Source organism: Salvelinus sp. IW2-2015, linkage group LG25 (genome assembly GCF_002910315.2).
Source record: "Salvelinus sp. IW2-2015 linkage group LG25, ASM291031v2, whole genome shotgun sequence".
Classification (NCBI taxonomy): Eukaryota; Metazoa; Chordata; class Actinopteri; order Salmoniformes; family Salmonidae; genus Salvelinus; species Salvelinus sp. IW2-2015.
The window spans coordinates 24,565,755-24,586,170 of NC_036865.1; the positions used below are offsets into that span (position 1 = coordinate 24,565,755).

Sequence of the window (20,416 nt, forward strand, 5' to 3'; positions counted from 1 at the left end):
ACCCATGTTACCACTCCTCAATGAAAATGTCACTGAAAATGTAGGCAAGAAAAGGCGCTAACGAGATCGTCCCCCCCAAAGTAATATCATTGGTTCAGAGTTTGTTTTGATATTTCAACCTGCGTGTCCCGATCGTTTCTGCTGTGGGTGAACAAAATCAACAGCGGACGCACGTTCGGTTTGGTCAGCAAGACACTGCATCTCAGTGCTTGAGGCGTCACTACAGACACCCTGGTTCACAACCAGCGGTGATTGGGAGTCCCATAGGACGGCGCACAATTAGCCCAGCGTCGTCCGGGTTTGGTCGTCATTGTAAATAAGAATTTGTTCTTAGCTGACTTGCCCGGTAGAAGAAAAAATTATAACAATTGCTTAAAGTTCAGAATGTCTCCAAAACCATATCAATGTCTAGACAGAGCATTTGGGCATCGTCGGGGCAGAAAGGTACGTGGAATGACTCCAATGCAATGTAAGCAAGCAGGTCGGATCTGCTGAATACCAATTACAGGTGAATTGCATGTTAATTAGGTTACCAGTACCAGCTAATGGTCCCCAGTGAACCCCAAACAAATAAAGTGTGTAAGTAGGCTAAGTATGTAAATCCCACATCCTATAAGGCTTGCACTGATGAGTAATAGTAAATAGGCTAGTGTTTTGCATTCTACCAATCACCTGTTCCAGATGCAATCTTATTCAAACTTTAAGCTCTTAGCCTAGCCTATATCGTAATTAGTTCCAACCACAGTTCATGAACAATAACTAAGAATATAGGACTGTCTCCACCACTCTGAAATGCGACACAAGCGAATCCTGACATAATTCTAGTAATAGCGCGTTTCCGCATTGGATCAGCTGATTCGGAGGAAGTATGCGGAAGAAGTAAATTCGAAACCTCAAGTAACCAAACAAAATAGTGACCTTTCTGGAAAGCTACTGACAGTAAAGTTTTTAAAATTATTTTAAAGCAGAAGAGTATCTGTACCAGTTCCACTCCAGTAGTTATTTCACAGAGGTAGCCTAGTAACTGAACGGTCATCATCATGGCATGCAGCGACTCTATGGTCACAATGAATGGAACCCAAGTAAGTGTGAATAATTTCCAACATTTCGTGTAGGTTGCATTTCTCGTGTGCAATTATAAACGAACAGTATACAGTAGGATAGTTATCAGTGTATGTAGGATAGTTATCAGTGTATGTCGCTCAGGTTTTGTTTTTCGTGCATTTCTGGTAGGCTACGCTGCATTGCCTCCATTGTCATGTGCTGCTACTGTCATGTGACTTAAATAACTTTTCAGAACTTTTGCGGAACTGTAGTGTTTTGGCAGGTAGAATGCAAACTCGTTTTTATAAAGTTTGAAACGCATCACTGCAGCGCAGATATGGCTTTATCATCTAGTCTATTCGATGGTGTTTTATCAATGTGTCGAAGCTGAGCAGTGAGTACAGTTGTGTGCACAGGGCAGGTGTACAGAGTCAATATACTACCGTGCACCTTAAAGGTTACAGAGCATGTTTAAATGAAAGTGACAATGTAACTGACCAGGTATCAAACATCCAGAGACCTGGAAGGTCTCTCACATTGGCCTAGCCATCAAATGGCTTAAATACATTCAATGTCCAATATTCTGTCATTGATTTATTCAGGGGAGCACAAATGAGACCATGGTTTCATTCACGATGGTGCCCTGAGTACAAACATTTTCTCAATCAAGAAAATGAATATTATTGGATGTGTATTTGATAGAGAATGTATTGTTGTTCGTTTCACAAGTCCTCAGGTCACAAGCAAAGGTAAACCGTTCAACATACCACCTACTCTGCCCCATAAGCTTAAACACATTCACTCCACCATGGGCTATTTACTCTTACTCACTTTAACCTAGAAACGGACTGGCCATAGAACAGTTTGGGCAGATGCCTGATGTGCTGGTCCACCTTTAGCCCAGTAGGCCTGTCTAAAATCGTATTATCGTTTTGCACATACTGATCATTATTCCGCTAACAATGGGGACCTCAAGGGAAGAAATCCACCGGTGTGTTAGAAATGCCCGGGCCAATTTCTGGTCCCACTCTGTCACTATTGTATCCCATTAATTAACATGTATCTATGTATCTCTCTGTTGTTGCTTTACAGGTTTCCTATATTGGACACGACTGTGAGGACATCCCAGAGTTCCTTGGAGAAAGATATGGATGCTTGGCAAGACGGCTAGATCTCAGCTTCAATCAGCTACGGTATGAAATGAGTCCTGAATACTTCCATGGACACAGTGCTGCCTTGAGGGTGGTGCTTTGTGTTAGGTCACATCTCTTATTAAGTAAGATACAACTATGTAAGCATACCCTTCATTAATAAATTATTGCAAGTAATATACATACTCTTACACTAGATTACTTCTAAATAGGATTGCATACAGGCCTTGCATAGTCATGCAGTCATCAGTGTGGTGGTGGGTGGACGCAACTCAATATTTAGAAGGTGTTCCTAATGTTTTGTTTACTCAGTGTAGATGGATGGTACACTGACCTGCCTTCATTGTTTTTACCACCTTATCTGATAAAGATAGGTTGATGTATCTCAGTAGAAAGATCCCGATGTGCTCATTGTACGTGTACATTTGAGTCATTTAGCAGACACTCTTATTACTGTAGAGGCACAATTAGGGTTAATTGCCTTGCTCAAGAGCACATCAACATTTTTTGTCATAGCTGTGTGAAGGGCAGGATCTTTGCATTATCTGCATTAAGTGCAATTGAATATGTTCACATTACGTCCACTATGTGGTCTGGCATGTCAGAGGGACATCAAAAACCTTGTGAGAGCCTCGGACTGCATCCCAAACGGCAGTCTTCGGGCCCTGGTCAAAAGTAGTTGGCTATAGGGAATATGGTGCTATTTAGGAGACACTGAGCAGCGGAGAGCTGGGGTGGCTGCTACCACGCTGTGGCTGAATTAAAGGCCTGATCAATAAATGTGACATGTTAATGCAGGGGCCAAATAGAATAAAAGATCCTTCTGACAGGACCTGAAGAATCACCTTGTGGCAGCTGGTTCAGAGGGTGGGACAGGGGGGAGGGGGGGGGGTGTGCTGTCTCAGTCATCTCAGCAGCAGGACTGGCAAAATTGATCTGACAACTAAAAGAGGAGAGAGGATGGTTAGAAGGTGCTTTTGTTTCTTGACCTGTCAGGGCCTTGAAAGGCCTCTGAATGGAGGCTCTTTTTGTCACGTCGTCGAAAATTGTCGTCGTCCAGCATTGTCTGTGCTGGAAATGTGGATTCTTGTTTAATTGATTCGCTTTGCGCCCGAGTCCTGTCACGTTAATAATTGCTAAGTCCCGCGCCCCAGCCCAGTCTGTCGTGAATAAATGTGTGCTTATCAGAGCATTAATAATCCTAATGAACCGCAGCGATTGAAAAACTAGCGTTGTGTTTGCTGGAGTTTGATTTGCCTGCCTTTTCATTCGCTGAGGGCGTCAAACTCTGAAGATTTCAGACATGATTGCCCCCCTTGAATGTGAAACAAAGGCAATGTGGTAAAATGTGTAAACTGCAGCCTTCTTCAATGGATGTAATAATGTTAGGCTGGTTGGTCATTTGCTGTTGGGTTTTGAGTTGTTATTACACAGTTAATAACAAGAGAACAGTTAGTAGGCTAGATCTTTTAGTAAATGTGTTGATTGATGTCATTCAAATGCTGATGACATTATTTTTTCGATCAGCCTTATCTTGAATAATGAATGATCGCATTCTCATATCTATTACATTATAAATATGTTATATGTTATATTATAGGTATGTTTCTATATAATATATATGTTATATATTATATTAGATACATTGTAGATATGTTATATATTGCTTTTTGTACAGGTTATGAACAGTGTGAACAGTTGTTTTGTGGTTTGACTTGTGCCTTTCACTAACCTTAGAGTCATCCTAGGCAGAAACTCTAGAGACATAGGAGGCAGAGAGACAGTCCTTTGAAGGCTATTGATTTATCGAAATTGACTTCAATACAATCATACAGCCATGGTTATACTGTGTGTCCAGGGCCCTGAGTTTCTCCTGGATAGGTTGGTTGCAGTCAGTGGTAACAAAAAACTTCTAGTCGTATGTAGTCTATGGGCTCGTTTGAGTGGTAAGGCGAGAGCAACCAACTGTAGATGAAAGTTGAGGAGTGAAGTTGGGGAAGGTGCATCTGCGACAGCCTAAAGTTGGACACTGATGTGGTTTTCCAACAGCAAGGCTCAGATCAACATGGCAGTGTTTCCATTGTTTATAGAAGTTGTTCTTTATAATGTTGAAATATTCATGTCTCCAACCCCCATATCACACACTCACAAACTGAAAATATATGTGTGTACATTGTACAATCAATCGGTGAGAGGTTGTGTAAAGTTCATGCAGTCGACATGTAGGCAGGCGTAAGTCGGACAATTTGTATCCCCATAATGCAACACACTTTGAAAGGCGCTGACCAACGATGGTCACCGACTTGACAGAAGTGATCCTCTCTAGTGCTCCCACCATCATCCAGTTGTGGTGAGGTGATTTTATTGTTTCCCTAGCCTGGTCTCAGATCTGTTTGTGCCGTCTTGCCAACTCTTATGGTAATCAGTTAGCAAGACAGCACAAACAGATCTGGAACCAGGCTATTATTTCCCTACCTATTCCTCATACACTGGATGTGTGCGAAGAGGGATATAGCTAGACAGACTGTCCATGTTGCATAGCTCTAAAATACAGTAATGTCTACCTTCCATACAGGACACGGCTTCATGGAAGTTGACTGCTACAGGCCTAATTTACCTGATGCAATTGCTGTACAATATGATCTTGTTGCCATCTGATGCACATTCAAATGTCATAAAAAATCAACACTGCAGAGCTCTCCCTGTTCTCTGCCCTGATTGTATCACTGCTGATCATATCTGGAAATGTGCATGTACACCCTGGCCCATCTACCCAATTTTGACTCGTACTCTGTTTCACTGATTTCTGCTCTTGTAAAAGCCTAGGTTTTCTGCACCGTTAACACTAGAAGCGTATTACCTAAAATTGATCAATTGAAAGTGTGGGTTCACACTTTCAGTTCAGATGTGTTGGTCATTACTAAGATGTGGTTAAGAAATAGTGTTTTGAACACTGATGTTAACCTTTTCTGGTTATAACCTTTTTCGGCAAGACAGATCTTCTAAAGGTGTTGGAGTGGCAATCTTTACCAAGGATCACCTTCAGTGCTCAGTTGTCTCCACCAAGTCTGTCCCTGAACAATTTGATTTGCTGGTTTTAAGCATTAAACTTTCAAATAGCTCTTTGTTGACTGTTGCTGGGTGCTGTCATCCTCCATCAGCACCGGCCTGTACTCTACCTGCCCTAAGCTCTCTCCTGGCCCCTGACACCAAGTCTGAATGTGTCCTGCTAGGTGACCTAAACTGGGACATGCTTAAAACACCTGACCAAGTCTTAAAGCAATGGGACTCCCTAAATCTCTCTCAGATTATTACCAATCCCATAAGGTATGACTCCAAACACCCAGAAAAGGCTACTCTCCTCAATGTTAACCTCACAAATAATCCTGATAGGTATCAGTCTGACGTTTTCTGTAATGACCTTAGTGATCACTGTTTTACAGCCTGTGTTGGTAATGTCTGCTCAGTGAAACAACCTGTCCTGATTTGTCATAGACGCTTGCTAAAAAACTTTAATGAGCAAGCCTTCCTTCATGACCTGGCCTCAGTAAATTGGTATAGAATCAGCTTGATCCCCTCTGTCGAAGGCGCTTTGACCTTCTTTTAAAAATATTTTTAGTGGTATTGTTAACAAACACACCCCCATAAAGAAAATGAGAATTAAAAACAGATTCCGCCCCTGTTTCGACCGTGATCTGGCAGTTACTCCACCTCAAGAATTCCATTTGTCGAAAAGCTCGGCACACGCATACTCATGCTGACTGGCTCTCGTTCAGGCAAATTAGAAATAAGTGCACTCGGCTATCTGGAAGGCCAAAGTTAGTTACTTTAAGGAGCAGTTCTCTCTCTCTGTGGGTCTAACCCCAAGACGTTCTGGAAAATGGTTAAAGACCTGGAGAATAAACCCTCATCCTCACAGCTGCCCATATCCCTTAATGTTGATGATGTGGTTGTTACTGACAAGAAGCACATGGCTGAGCTCTTTAATCACCACTTCATTAAGTCAGGAATCCTATTTGACTCAGCCATGTCTCATTGCCCGTCCAACAATTCCACATCTCCCATCACTTCTAATGCGACTAGCCCCGATGCTCCTCTCTCCTCTTCCCCTGCCCCACTACAAAGTTTCTCCTTGCAGGCATTCACTGAGTCCAAGGTGCTAAAAGAGCTCCTTAAACTTGACCCCCAAGAAAACATCTGGGTCAGATGGTTTAGACCCTTTCTTCTTTAAGGTTGCTGCCCCTATCATCGCCAAGCCTATCCCTGACCTTTTTAACCTGTCTCTGCTTTCTTGGGAGGTTCCCATTGCTTGGAAGGCAGCCATTGTGCGTCCTTTATTTAAAGGGGGAGATCAAGCTGATCCTAACAGTTATAGGCCTATTTCTATTTGCCCTGTTTATCAAACGTTTGGAAAAACTTTTGAATAATCAACTGACTGGCTTTCTTGATGTCTATAGAATTCTCTCTGTTATGCAATCTGTTTTTTGGTCAGATTGTGGACGTGTCACAGCAACCTTAAAAGTCCTAAATGATGTCACCATTCCCCTTGATTCTAAGCAATGTTGTGCTGCTATTTTTATTGACTTGGCCAACGCTTTTGATATGGTAGACCATTCCATTCTTGTGGGCCGGATAAGGAGTATTGGTGTCTCTGAGTGGTCTTTTGCCTGGTTTGCTAAATACCTCTCTCAAAGAGTGCAGTGTATAAAGTCAGAACATTTGCGGTCTCAGCCACTGCCTGTCATCAAGGGAGTACCCCAAGGCTCGATCCTAGGCCCCACACTCTTCTCAATTTACATCAACAACATAGCTCAGGCAGTAGGAAGCTCTCTCATCCATTTATATGCAGATGATACAGTCTTATACTCAGCTGGCCCCTCTCCAGATTTTGTGTTGAACGCTCTACAACAAAGCTTTCTCTGCCCTTAACCTTGTTTTGAACACCTCCAAAACAAAGGTCATGTGGTTTGGTAAGAAGAATGCCCCTATCCCCACCAGTGTGATTACTACCTCTGAGGGCTTAAGGTAGTCCCCTCATACAAGTACTTGGTAGTATGGCTAGACAGTACACTGTCCTTCTCTCAGCACATATCAAAGCTGGTTAAATCTAGACTTGGTTTCCTCTATCGTAATCGCTCCTCTTTCACCCCAGCTGCCAAATTAACCCTGATTCAGATGACAATCCTACCCATGCTAGATTACGGAGACATTTATAGATCAGCAGGTAAGGGTGCTCTCGAGCATTCTTTACCATTCGGCCATCAGATTTGCAACCAATCCTTATAGGATACATCACTGCACTCTATACTCCTCTGTAAACTGGTCATCTCTGTATACCCATCGCAAAACCCACTGGTTGATGCTTATTTATAAAACCCTCTTAGGCCTCACTCCCCCCTATCTGAGATATATACTGCATCCGTCATCCTCCACATACAACACCCGTTCTGCCAATCACATTCTGTTAAAGGTCCCCAAAGCACACACATCCCTGGGTCGCTCCTCTTTTCAGTTTGATGCCGCTAGCGACTGGAACGAGCTACAAAAAAAATACTAACTGGACAGTTTAATCTCAATCTCTTCATTCAAAGACTCAATCATGGACACTCTTACTGACAGTTGTGGCTGCTTTGCATGATGTATTGTTGTCTCTACCTTCTTGCCTTTGTCCTGTTGTCTGTGCCCAATAATGTTTGTACCATGTTTTGTACTGCTACCATGTTGTTCTGCTGCCATGTTGTGTTGCTACCATGTTGTTTTCATGTGGTGTTGCTTCCATGCTGTGTTGTCAAGTGTTGTTGTCTTAGGTCTCTTTTTATGTAATGTTGTGGTGTCTTGCTTGTCGTGATGTGTGTTTTTGTCCTATATATTTTTTTAAAATCCCAGCCCCCGTCCCCGCAGGAGGCCTTTTGGTAGGCCGTCATTGTAAATAAGAATTTGTTCTTAACTGACTTGCCAAGTTAAATAAAATAATTTGTTGGTTTTAGAAAAGATCAAGGCCCGCATTTATGTTCCTCGTTCTTGATCGCGTCACATTAAGATCAAATATGTATATCTCTGACATTTCTCATTTCATTATTAATATTTCATTTGGTTAAGGGGGAATCTTAGATTTCAGATATTATTATTGGACTTCAAATGATTCTCTGAAAAGAGGAGAATGGGTGAAGTTACCCAAGCCATTTGGCACTAATAGTATTGATTGATTGACTGATAGTTGTGTATTAGGTGTTGGATTACAAACTATTTGATTTCCCTCTAAACTTATTACTGGTGAGGCTTGTATTCATGTCATCAAGACATCTCACTTTTCCAGCTCCCACCATCTCATATCTAGGGCCAGTATTTAATTTCTGACCAGCAGAACTCTGGTTCCTGTACGTTCTGGAGTTTTCTGGTCTGTGGCCTAATGAAACAACTGATCCTGTTGCATAGTGTAAATTAACCACCCTTTAATAAAAGCATTCTTTGCGATGATTGGAGGCTGTGGAGGTCACATGATTGGGTGTAGCTGTGAAATTCAATTAGCGAGTAGACGTGACGCTAGCTCAGGGTCGTAGTTATCCCCATAAGAACTCCCCTTGAGGACAAAGGAACCCAGTCCCACAGCTGTGTGTAAAACATGTAGTCTGTCCCTGATGAGAGGAACTCTCTGTGATACCGCCTGTACTTGTTATGAATCACTTCAAAACAAGTGCTTGAAGTCTCCTCGCCCCTATCAAGATTTGTTTCACGGTACCGCTCTGTAGACACACCAGTGTTTCACAATTGTGACCCCATTTCGGTGACGCCAAAAGTAACCCAAGTGCAAACTGCCTTGACGACTGACACTTTGTCAGACAGTGGGAGTGGACTGTCTTCAGTATAATATGTTTATATCCGTCAGCCCAGTTAACAGCTCTCATCCACTAACTTGACAATGAGTGCCAGTGAAAATGAGGCAGCACCTGTCACTGAAGTATGTGTGTGTGTGTGTGTGGCTGGGAAGGTAAAGTCAGGAGATAAAGTTGGTGTAGCAGCCTGTCACACCTACACCTCCTATCCCCATGCCAACCTGTCAGGCTGCCTCATTGATGTGTTGAGAGAGTGAGACTCCGAGACCAATGTAGCAGTTGGTGGATATTATTGTGCTGTCCACTTAGTTTCAGGTCAGGTGTGTGTGTGTGTGTGTGAGAGAGAGACATTGCGACGATGGGGAATACACTGTAGACACCACTACTGTCTAATGGTTACTACTAGAGCCAGTGTCTGTCGTAGGGGTTTCAATCCGTTACCTGCTGTAATATCATATATGACACATGAGGAGAATACATACTAACATTATCTGGTTGTTTCAGTGCAACAGACGAGTCACATCTCTGTTCAGACGAAACATGACTTTGAGACTTGTTTGTAAAGAGACATTTCTGGAAAATCATTTGACAGGTTTCCTCCTTGTCACCACCACGCTCGGCTTCAAATGTCTAAAATGTTACTTTTTATACTTTAATCGGCTGTGTTGTTGTTTCTGATTGCAAATGAGAGGGATAGGGTCCTGTGTAGCCTGTTGTCTCATCACATGCAGTAGGTCTCAACTGTAGTGGTACTTGTATACAGATCAAGATGGATGCCAAAGGTACACACACTGGTAACTTTGGGGAGCGTTTTATTGAGCCACACTGCTGCGTCGTAGTGTTCAGATGTATATTGTGGTGATCACAGATGCGTTGTATGTCAGAGTAGATGTGGGTGATCAACCGTTTTAGTGTCAGTATTAATTGGTCACAGCTGCGTCGTAGTGTTCAGATGTATATTGTGGTGATCACAGCTGCGTTGTAGTGTTCAGATGTATATTGTGTGATCCACTGCTTGTAGTGTTCAGATTTATTGTGGTGATCACAGCTGTCGTCTGTGTTCAGATGTATTTGTGGTGACACTGCTGCGTTGAGTGTCCAGATTATATTGTGGTGATCACTGCTGCGTTGTAGTGTCAGATCACTGCTGCGTCGTAGTGTTCAGATGTATATTGTGGTGATCACAGCTGCGTTGTAGTGTCAGATGTATATTGTGGATCACAGCTGCGTTGTAGTGTTCAGATGTATATTGTGGTGATCACAGCTGCGTTGTAGTGTTCAGATGTATATTGTGGTATCACAGCTGCGTCGTAGTGTTCAGATGTATATTGTGGTAATCACTGCTGCGTTGTAGTGTTCAGATGTATTTGTGGTGATCACTGCTGCGTTGTAGTGTTCAGTATGTATATTGTGGTGATCACTGCGCATTTAGTGTTCAGATGTATATTGGTGATCACAGCTGCGTTGTAGTGTTCAGATGTATGTGTGGTGATCACAGCTGCGTGTAGTGTTCGATGTATATTTGGGATCACGCTGCCTTGTAGTGTTCAGATGTAATTGTGGTGTCCCCTGCGCGTTGTAGTGTTCAGATGGTATATTGTGGTGATCAAGTGCGTCGTAGTGTCAGATGTATATTGTGGTGATCACCCTGCGTATGTGTCAGATGTAATTGTGGTGATCACGCGCGTGTATGTCAGATTACTATTGGGATCACACGCTGCCGTCTGTGATTCAGATTATATTGGTGATCACTGCTGCGTTGTAGTGTTCAGATGTATGTTGTGTGATCACTGCTGCGTTGTAGTGTTCAGATCACTGCTGCGTTAGTGTTCAGAGTTATTGTGATCACTGCTGCGACGTAGTGTTCAGATGTATATTGTGATCACTGCTGCGTTGTATGTTCAGATTATATTGTGGTGATCACAGCTAGTTGTATGTTCAGATGTATATGGTGTGATCACAGCTGCGTCGTACGTGCCGATGTATGTTGTGGTGATCACTGGTGCGTTGTAGTGTTCAGATGTATATTGTGACACTGCGCGTGTAGTGTCAGATTATATTGGTGATCACAGCTGCGTTGTAGTGTTCAGATGTATATTGTGGTGATCACAGCTGCGTTGTAGTGTTCAGATGATATTTGGTGACACTGCTGCATGTAGTGTCAGATGTATATGTGGTGATCACAGCTGCGCTAGTGGTTCAATGTATGTGGTGATCACTGCTGCGTTGTAGTGTAGATCACTGCTGCATTGTAGTGTCAGAGTATATTGTGGTATCACAGCTGCGTTGTAGTGTTCAGATGTATATTGTGGTGAACACTGCTGGCGTCGTAGTGTTCAGATGTATATTGTGGTGATCAACTGCGGCGTGTAGTGTTCAGTTAATATGTGGTGATCACTGCTGCGCGTTGTAGTGTTCAGATGTATAGTGTGACACAGCCTGCGTTGTAGTGTCAGGAATGTATATTTGTGGTGACACTGCTGCGTCGTAGTGTTCAGATTAGGTGTTTTTTGGTGATCACTGCTGCGTCGTAGTGTCAGATATGCGCATTGTAGGTTCAGATGTATGTGGATCGTTGTATGTTAATGTATATTGTGGTGATCACTGCTGCGTTGTTAGTGTTCAGATGTATATTGTGGTGATCACTGCTGCGTCGTAGTGTTCAGATGTAATTGTGGTGACACTGCTGCGTCGTAGTGTTCAGATCACTGCTGCATTGTAGTGTTCAGATGTATATTGTGGTGATCGTGTAGGTCAGATATATGGTGATCACGGCGTTGTATGTTCAGAGTATATTGTGGTGATACGGCTGCGTTGTAGTGTTCAATGTAATATGTTGGTTGATCACAGCTGCGTAGTGTTCAGATGTATGTGGATCACTGCTGCATTGTATTCAGATGTATATGTGGTGATCACAGCTGCGTCGTAGTGTTCAGATGTATGTTGTGGTGATCACAGCTGCGTTGTATCGATTGTGGAAGTGCGTGTTGTCGATGAATTGTGTGATCACTGCTGCGTTGTAGTTTCAGATGTATATTGTGGTGATCACAGCTGCGTCGTAGTGTTCAGATGTATATGTGGTGATCACAGCTGCGTCGTAGTGTTCAGATGTATATGTGGTGATCACAGCTGCGTCGTAGTGTTCACATGTAATGTGTGGTGATCACAGCTGCGTCGTATTGTTCAGATGTATATTGTGTGATCACAGCTGCGTTGTAGTGTTCAGATGTATATTGTGTGATCACTGCTGCGTTGTAGTTTCAGATGTATATTGTGGATCACAGCTGCGTCGTAGTGTTCAGATGTATATTGTGGTGATCACACTGCGTCGTAGTGTTCAGATGATTGTGGTGAATCATGCTGCGTTGAGTGTTCAGATGTATGTGGTGATCACTGCTGCGTTGTAGTGTTCAGATGTACAGTGTCAGTCAAAAGTTTAGACAAACCTACTCATTCAAGGTTTCATTATTTTACTATTTTCTACATTGTATAATAATAGAAGACATCAAAACTATAGATAACACATGGAATCATATAGTAACCAAAAAGGTGTTAAAAAATCAAAACATATTTTAGATTCCTCAAAGTAGCCACCCTTTCCCTTGATGACAGCTGGCACACTCTTGGCATTATACAAACAGCTTCACCTGGAATGCTTTTCCAGCAGTCTTGAAGGAGTTCCCACATTTGCTGAGCACTTGTCTCTCTGCCTTCACTCTGCAGTCCAACTCATCCCAAACCACTCAATTGGTTGAGGTTGGGTGAATGTGGAGGTCAGGTCATCTGATGCAGCACTCCATCACTCTCCTTCTTGGTCAAATAGCCCTTACACAGCCTGAGGTGTGTTTGGTCATGGTTCGTTGACACAATGATAGACCCACTAAAAATCACAGACAGTGTCACCAGCAAAGCAACATCCACACTCCTCCTCCATGCTTCACGGTGGGAACCACACATGCGGAGATCATCCGTTCACCTACTCGAGTCTCACAAAAACATGGCGGTTGGAACCAAAAATCCAAATTTGGACTCCAAACCAAAGACAGATTTCCACCGGTCTAATGTCCATGCTCGTGTTTCTTGGCCCAAGCAAGTCTCTTTTTATTGGTGTCCTTTAGTAATGGTTTCCTTGCAGCAATTTGACCATGAAGCCCGATTTAGCAGTCTCCTCTGAACAGTTGATGTTGAAGTGTCGTTTACTACATTTATTTGGGCTGCAATTTCTGAGGCTGGTAACTCTAATGAACTTATCCTCTGCAGCAGACGTAACTCTGTATCCTTTCCTGTGGCAGTTCTCATGAGAGCCAGTTTCATCTTAGCGCTGATTGTTACAACTGTACTGAAGATTCTTGAAATTTTCTGTGTTGACTGACCTTCATGTTTTAAAGTAAGATTGACTGTTGTTTGTCTTTTCTTATTTGAGCTGTTCTTGCCATAATATGTCTCTGGTCTTGACAAATAGGGCTATCTTCTGTATACCACCCCTACATGTCACAACACAACTGATTGGCTCAAACGCATTAAGAGGAAAGAAATCCCACAAATTAACTTTTAACAAGGCACACCTGTTAATTGAAATGCGTTCCAGGTGACTACCGCATGAAGCTGGTTGAGAGAAGCCAAGAGTGTGCAAAGCTGTCCTCAAGGCAAAGGTGGACTTTGAAGAATCACATATAAAATATATTTTGATTTATTTAACAGTTGATGTCATCACTATTATTCTACAATGTAGAAAATTGTAAAAAAAAAAAAAAAAAAAAAAAAAAACTGGAATGAGTAGGTGGGTCCAATCTTTTGACTGGTACTATATGTTGTGTTGGTCACTGTCCTCTACTCTGTACTGAACAGATACATCTCACTATCTCACTCGTCTTTTATTGATGATGTAAGTGCTCCCCTTAGTACAGTATGTGCAGAAATAGACGATATAGACCTATTGGGTCTCAATAGTCAAAGTCATCTAAATTAGTCTACAAAGTCTTACATTCTTCAGCACAATGATATACAGTAACTGTGTGCTCTAACCAGGACAAGACCCATCATGACTGTGTTTTAACCAGGACAAGATCAATCTTGATGTCCCATCATGTGCTCTACTGTCATCCAATGAACCACGGCTGCTGTTCCCTGCTCCCCCCCACACCCACCCAAAGCTGTAGAGAGAGATGAACGTGGAGTTTTTGCATTGCAGATCAACCCTCCTCCACCGGTGTGTGTAGGATAAGGCTATAGTACGTCAGCCATGGCAGCCATTTGGCATTTTAATGGAAAATCAAGTATGCTAACTCACAAGTAATAAAAAACGAACTAAAGTGCTCTAAATGTCGCCCAGCCTGTCAAATGAGATGTTAGTAGTGTGATGAAAACAGAAAAAGGAAGACAACGTAGGGAGGGGACCCCCGGTTACTACTTCGAAATGAAATAAAACCTTGTATGGCCTGTCATCCATGTCGTTTTATATTCATATCTAAAGCACATTATGGTATTACTCCGCCACACGCCTCACTCATCTGTCTCTCTTAATGCGTCACAGGCGGCGCTCCGTCTTTCAAGTCTCCGTATGTCAACAGGGAAAGGGGCCTGCTAATTGACAAATGGGTGTCACAGACATGAAGTGCTCCTTTTCCATCAGAGCTAGACACTGGGTGTTTGATGGGGAACCAGAGGAGGGGAGGGGGGAATATTATTGGCATAAACCCAGTAAGAGCCATCAGACTGGGGCTGAAATGAGAAGTGACAAGGGAGAGAGAGGCTGTCATTGTCTTGCCTGAGTGTTCGGTCTGCAGAGTATGCAGATAAAGTGTCAGTTGGGGGGAGGGAGGGTATGAAAAACCGTCTGTATGAAGACTTCAAATTACTTAACTGGGAGTGTGTGTCCGTGTGTTTGACTTGGCGCTGGTTTGTATATATTTCATATCTGATCTATCAGTCCCATTTAGGAGTAATATTCTGTATAACCAGGTTTGCATCTCATGAATTAGGGCCAATACAGTGTTCCTCCAGACAGATTTAAAACAGAGAGATAAGAGAGACAAAGCCAGCCGACCAGGAAGTAATATATTCATATTGGAAGCTATATGCAATTTCACATCAATTCTGTCCTATTGAAAACACTCCATTTTAATTTTCATTGGAACAATTTCCACAGTGATGGACCACTCAGGGGAAAGTGCAGAGATGGGAGAGAAAATTGAGAGAATAATGGGACTAGATGGAATGGATGTAATGAGTTGTCAGTCTGTTGTTTTTCCTCGTCTCGCCAGTTGTTGTGCATCTTTGTCCAGTAATGACAACTTGCAATCTCATGGTAGTTGATGAAACACTGTGGTATCTTCTAGGAGGAAATAACACTAAGAGTTACTAGCTTTGGCAACACTAAGTTGACCTTAAGTTCTTCCTATTCATAGAATAACCATGTTTCAAATTAGCTACTCATAAAGTAATTACAAATTAGCTACTCACGACATGCAATTACAACAAGACATTATAATTGAAATTGCATGTAAGTATATCTGTAACTAGGATCTGTACAGCTTATTGTAAAGTATGTATTTTCTGTTGTCCCTCTAACGTACAGATGTAGGATCTTAATTTGACCTATATTGTCACAGCAAAAATAATCCAGCGGCGACAACATTTTAGCATTTAGTCCATAATGTTGCTTCATCTGTGGTTAGGCTATTAGCTGGCCAAAAAGCAGGCTACATAAAAAGTGCAATACTGTTAAAATAACTGTGTGTTAGTGTGGGTTTTCAGTGAATGTATGTAAAGCACGAAGCGGTGCAGGAAAAGAGTGATCAAATTAAGATCCCACATCTGTAGTCTAACCACCTTATCCTGGAGATGGTTGCTGTCAGTTGAACTGTTGATTCTCAGCAGACAAAGCTAGTTTCCTACTAGCACTGGTATAATCTGATTGTAATGACATCATCACAACCAGTTTTGCCTGCTGGCTTTGTTCTCATAGAACGCTAGGCGTCCTTTCCTGAATACTCTCCAGGCCGACCCCAGCCCACCCCAGTCCAGGGTTAGCCAGCCTCTGCTTTCTGGCTAATGTTCATCAATGCTGTGTGAAAAGCAGAACAGAAACATACCATAGCCTGGAGAGAACTGGTAATGCTAAACACATTACAACTGTGTGTGTTTGTAGACCGGGTTCATCAAAGGTTTTGCTATCAGCATCTGATGCCCATGTGTCAAAGTAAACGGAACCATAGCACTTAGTCAAATGAAATCCTGCTGGAGAGGGGGACCTCAATGAATGCTCAAAAAAAGAAAGACAAGGGGAAGAGAACATTAGTAGAGTTTTTCCAAATTTGTTTAGAAATATTCTCGCGGGCAAGTCATGCACTCTCTGTTTTGGTAAGATGACAATCTTGTATCAGATATAAAAATAAATAAAAAATCCCACACATGTTGCAGCCAAACCGCAGCGAGGCAGCAATATGGTCCTGGTTTAGAGCAAACTCTCTCGCTCTCTGTGTTTACATACAGTACTGATTCTGACTGTAATGAAGCACTACAGGTACCATGGAGAAGACTGGGCCCATTTCAGGATCAGTGTTGCCTTTTAGATAATAATGAATAAGATTACGTGGACAGGTCAGCACTCCTACTCTGGGATGCTTATAAATACAAGCCCAAGTCTGCAGGGGCTTGACCCAACCAAGAGTACAACCAATCATGTTTTGACATGTTTTTTTTGTGTGGACCTGCTGATACTTCTGCAAAAGCTAATGGGGATCCAAATAAACAAATGACTGTGTAGGATCCCTTTTTTAAATCACACTAGGAAGGGATTTTATCGCTAGGTGAGGCATACTCCCTAATCTAGTAAGGATTATCTGCAGTATGCTCAGACTATTGAATGATAGCTAGAGTCACTCAACAGGGTCTTTCTGTGTAGTATGAATGGAGCAGTACATGCCTAGCTAGCCCATAGTCCCCCAGTCATCCCCCAGTCGTCTCCCAGCTGTATAGTCCCTTTCACCAACACTGTATTTATAATCCCTATCTATGTCTGTGTTGCAACACAACAAAAGGCCACTGATGGCAGAGAGGGACTCATCCCTAAATCACTGTCAGAGCATCGCCGTCGGCCTACTCGAAGGCATTCCACCACGGAACGCTCGCTAATCTCAGGCCGTCTCGTGGTGCTGTTGGATTCCGTAATGGAAAGGAACATCTTTATGTTCCTTTTGTTCAAATTAAATATATACTGGGCACCGGTGCCATTCCCTTTGATGAGTGTCACGTTTTTTATTGTATATCCCAAGACGGATGGCGTGCCACTGACACAGAGCGCGATCTACAGGCCTGTAGAAGGCCCTACTGCTGACACACAGCCAACACTCTGGAGGGAAGAGGAGAAAGGCTGACGGTTTATTGGCAAAGAGAGGAAGGGAGAGCGAGGACAGAGGGGGAAAGAGAGAGGATAGACTGACTGATGAAGAAAGAGAGAGTGGGAGAAAGGATGGATGAATGGAGGGAGACAGAGAGATCGAGGGAGAGAGAGAGGGGGGAATTCTGTACTTTATGGTTTTTACCACAGCCAGCTGTCACAACTCCGCCCGCTATGTGGATGGAATTTATTGGGTATTATTTAGAAACTTGTCAGTGGTAATGACTACAGCTATGATTTCAATTATCACCCACAAAATAGAGCTTAATTCACTACCTCGCCGGACATAATGAACGGGCCTGACATCATTTAAAAATAGTTCGATACCCATGCTATTTTAATATTTTATGTTGACCAGCGATTTAATTTTCCTCCCTGGTGTTTGGCATGCGGTGAAGGGTCCCACTCCCTCATGTGCCCTTCGTTTGGTTGCCCTGTCAGCTATTGAGTTCAAAGCCCTTCCCAGGGAGAGAGGGAGATATTTTTTCCATTGACACAAATCCAATTAGTTTTAGTACACAGTTTGGTGGAATAAAAAGGCTCTTTAAAACCTACAATATGTTTCCATAGCGGTTTAGTAGAGAGCAACGCTGAGTGATGTATTTTTATGGGCTGACTTGAATGGGCCAGTGGCGGACATACTCCCCTTTTTCTATTCTGACAAGTTCAAAACAATTCGCCCATACATCTTACTTATTTTCCCAGCAGCCATAGCCTGAGTCTGTGAATATTGCATAAACTAGTACTGTAGCTACTTTCTAAGATCTTGATTCTCCTACATATTTAAACACATTAAATACTTTAAGACTAACCCACAGACGTTGCCGTAAGGCCATGCAAATATGATGGGGGAAAATCGTGAATGTATTATTTAATAGTGACATGTTTAGTAAGTAGGTGACTTGTGGTGAGCTGATGTCTAGTCCAGTTTTGACATAAGGGTGTGCATTTTAAACAAGTGTTAAAAGGGAGATGATTAGGGATGGCACTGAGCTGTCAACAAGGCTACTAGAATAGTATGCTCCGCTAAAGGTGAAGCTGAGCGCACATCCCAATAGTTTAACATGGCTTCCTCTTCATCTTCTCTCATCCATCTGTACCGATCTAAAAACACAGGCGAGGTGAAAGCAACACACCAGATGAATATGTAGAGCAGTGTTTCCCAACTCCCACACACGTTGGCTGTAGCCCTGGACAAGCACACCTGAGTCAACTCGTCACCTAATCATCAAGCCCTCAATGAGTTGAATTGGGTGGTTTTTGTCCAGGGCAACAACAAAAACATGTGCTGGTGTGGGTACTGGAGAGTTGGGAAACACTGGTGTAGAGGAAACTACTCTAGACTACTGAGACACACCCTAAATATCCTGTTAGTCCATGGCTCATCTAGCGTTTATGTTCTCCCATCACACTAAACCATCTCCCAGATGAATGATGTAAGCGGTGGGGTGTTCCCGTCAATGCGTCCCGAACGGAGAGGAAAAATACAGTTCCAGAGCCGCCTGGAAGCGGAACAAAGAAGGTTCCTGCTTTGCTGGTTTTGGCTGCCTGGGCAATATGGTTGCTCTCAGCTTCATGGCTCTCAATCCATCTCCCACAGTTCTCTCCAGGAGAGCGGATTGGGTTGAAAAGTGAAGACCGATACATGAGGTCTACCCAGCCAAGGTTTTAGATGATGCTTGTAGCCCTCGCCATTTTTAGAATTATGGGGAGTGATTTTTTTTTAAGAGGGCCACATGATAAATGTTGACAGTGGAGAAGATAAATCGCACCACCATTAAAGTGCATTGGAAACCCTGTCATTATAGACCTATCCCTAGTGAGCCTAGGGGACTCCATCAATATTAGAAAATATTACATCACCGCAATAAACGCTGCCTAAAATAATCATCTTTTAACCTTAGCGTCGGGAGTCATGTTTAACAGTGGTTTGCCACCCGCGGAGTGATACACTACAGCAAATCGGCTAATTTGCTTGCTTTGCAAACTCTCACCTCACTGGCAAGGGGTGAAGTTTTTTCTCCTTCTACCCCAGTTAGAAGGCTTTAAACCATTTCTGTCTCGGGACAGCTGCACCACATTCTCAGCACAGCTGTAACACATTTCCCGTTTCCATTTCAGATCAACTCAATCACATCTTTGGCAGCGTTAGCTTCTAAAAGCCCCTCACTTTCCTCTTCTCTCAGCCACCTTCCTCCCCAATCCCTATGGCCTGGTAGTGCTTAGCCTGATAGGATGGTTTATAGAGAAGGAATATATACCTCCTCACTGGGGTGAGTTTCTCTTCGGTCCTCCTTTCTCTCTCCTTCTCTCGTTTGTTTACCTTTTTAGTTGTTTGATACTCAATGTATTTCAACAGCATGGATAACTATTCTCTATAAAACAGTGCAGCTATAGGAATGACAGAATCAAAGTGTAGAGAAAGTGTTTATAGTTACATATGACATACATCAGACTGAGAGGGTTTTTTTATGGTCAGGCTGCAATACATCAGTGGTATGTTGCCTCATTCCTTTTGGTTTTACTGAGGCACATGTTGAGATAAGAAACAGTGGCGGCATGTTCCGTGTCTAGTCAGCTGACGTGTGTATTCCAGTTCAAGAATACTCTCCCTGTGAAAATGGGCATCCATTTTGAGGTTCTATCAATTTGTTTTCCCTTCATGGATATAGTCTGCCCATTAGTGTATGTACCGTGACTCTGATCACCACTGAGACAGTTTCTATGTGAACTCTGTGTATCTGTGGCTGACACTGACTATCTCAACAACAGACCATAGGCCTACATCCCGCTGATCCGCTCTCCTCTGTCTGTCCAGACATTTGGTGCTGTTTAAAGAGTTTTCCCTCGATGGTGGTGGAGGAGGAAGAAGAGTGATGTACTCCGGGCAAAGAGAACAGTCCTTTTCTTCTACTGTCTGGTGCCGGGGCTCTGGGGTCCTCAGCAGTCAGAATCCTGCCTCTGTACTGAGAGGTTTCAAAACAAAA

General features: G+C 42.8%; 1 protein-coding gene across 1 annotated transcript in view; it reads left to right on the top strand.

The window, feature by feature from the left end:
• The first annotated feature begins 626 nt into the window (after window positions 1–626).
• LOC111951744 (leucine-rich melanocyte differentiation-associated protein-like) overlaps window positions 627–20,416 on the top strand; it is a 399,153-nt gene continuing 379,363 nt past the window's right edge. The window contains exons 1-2 of the mRNA XM_070434998.1: window positions 627–1,082; window positions 2,137–2,237. Of these exons, the coding sequence (XP_070291099.1) occupies window positions 1,041–1,082; window positions 2,137–2,237 (143 nt within the window). The 5' untranslated portion in view covers window positions 627–1,040. The remainder of the gene's footprint in view (window positions 1,083–2,136; window positions 2,238–20,416) is intronic.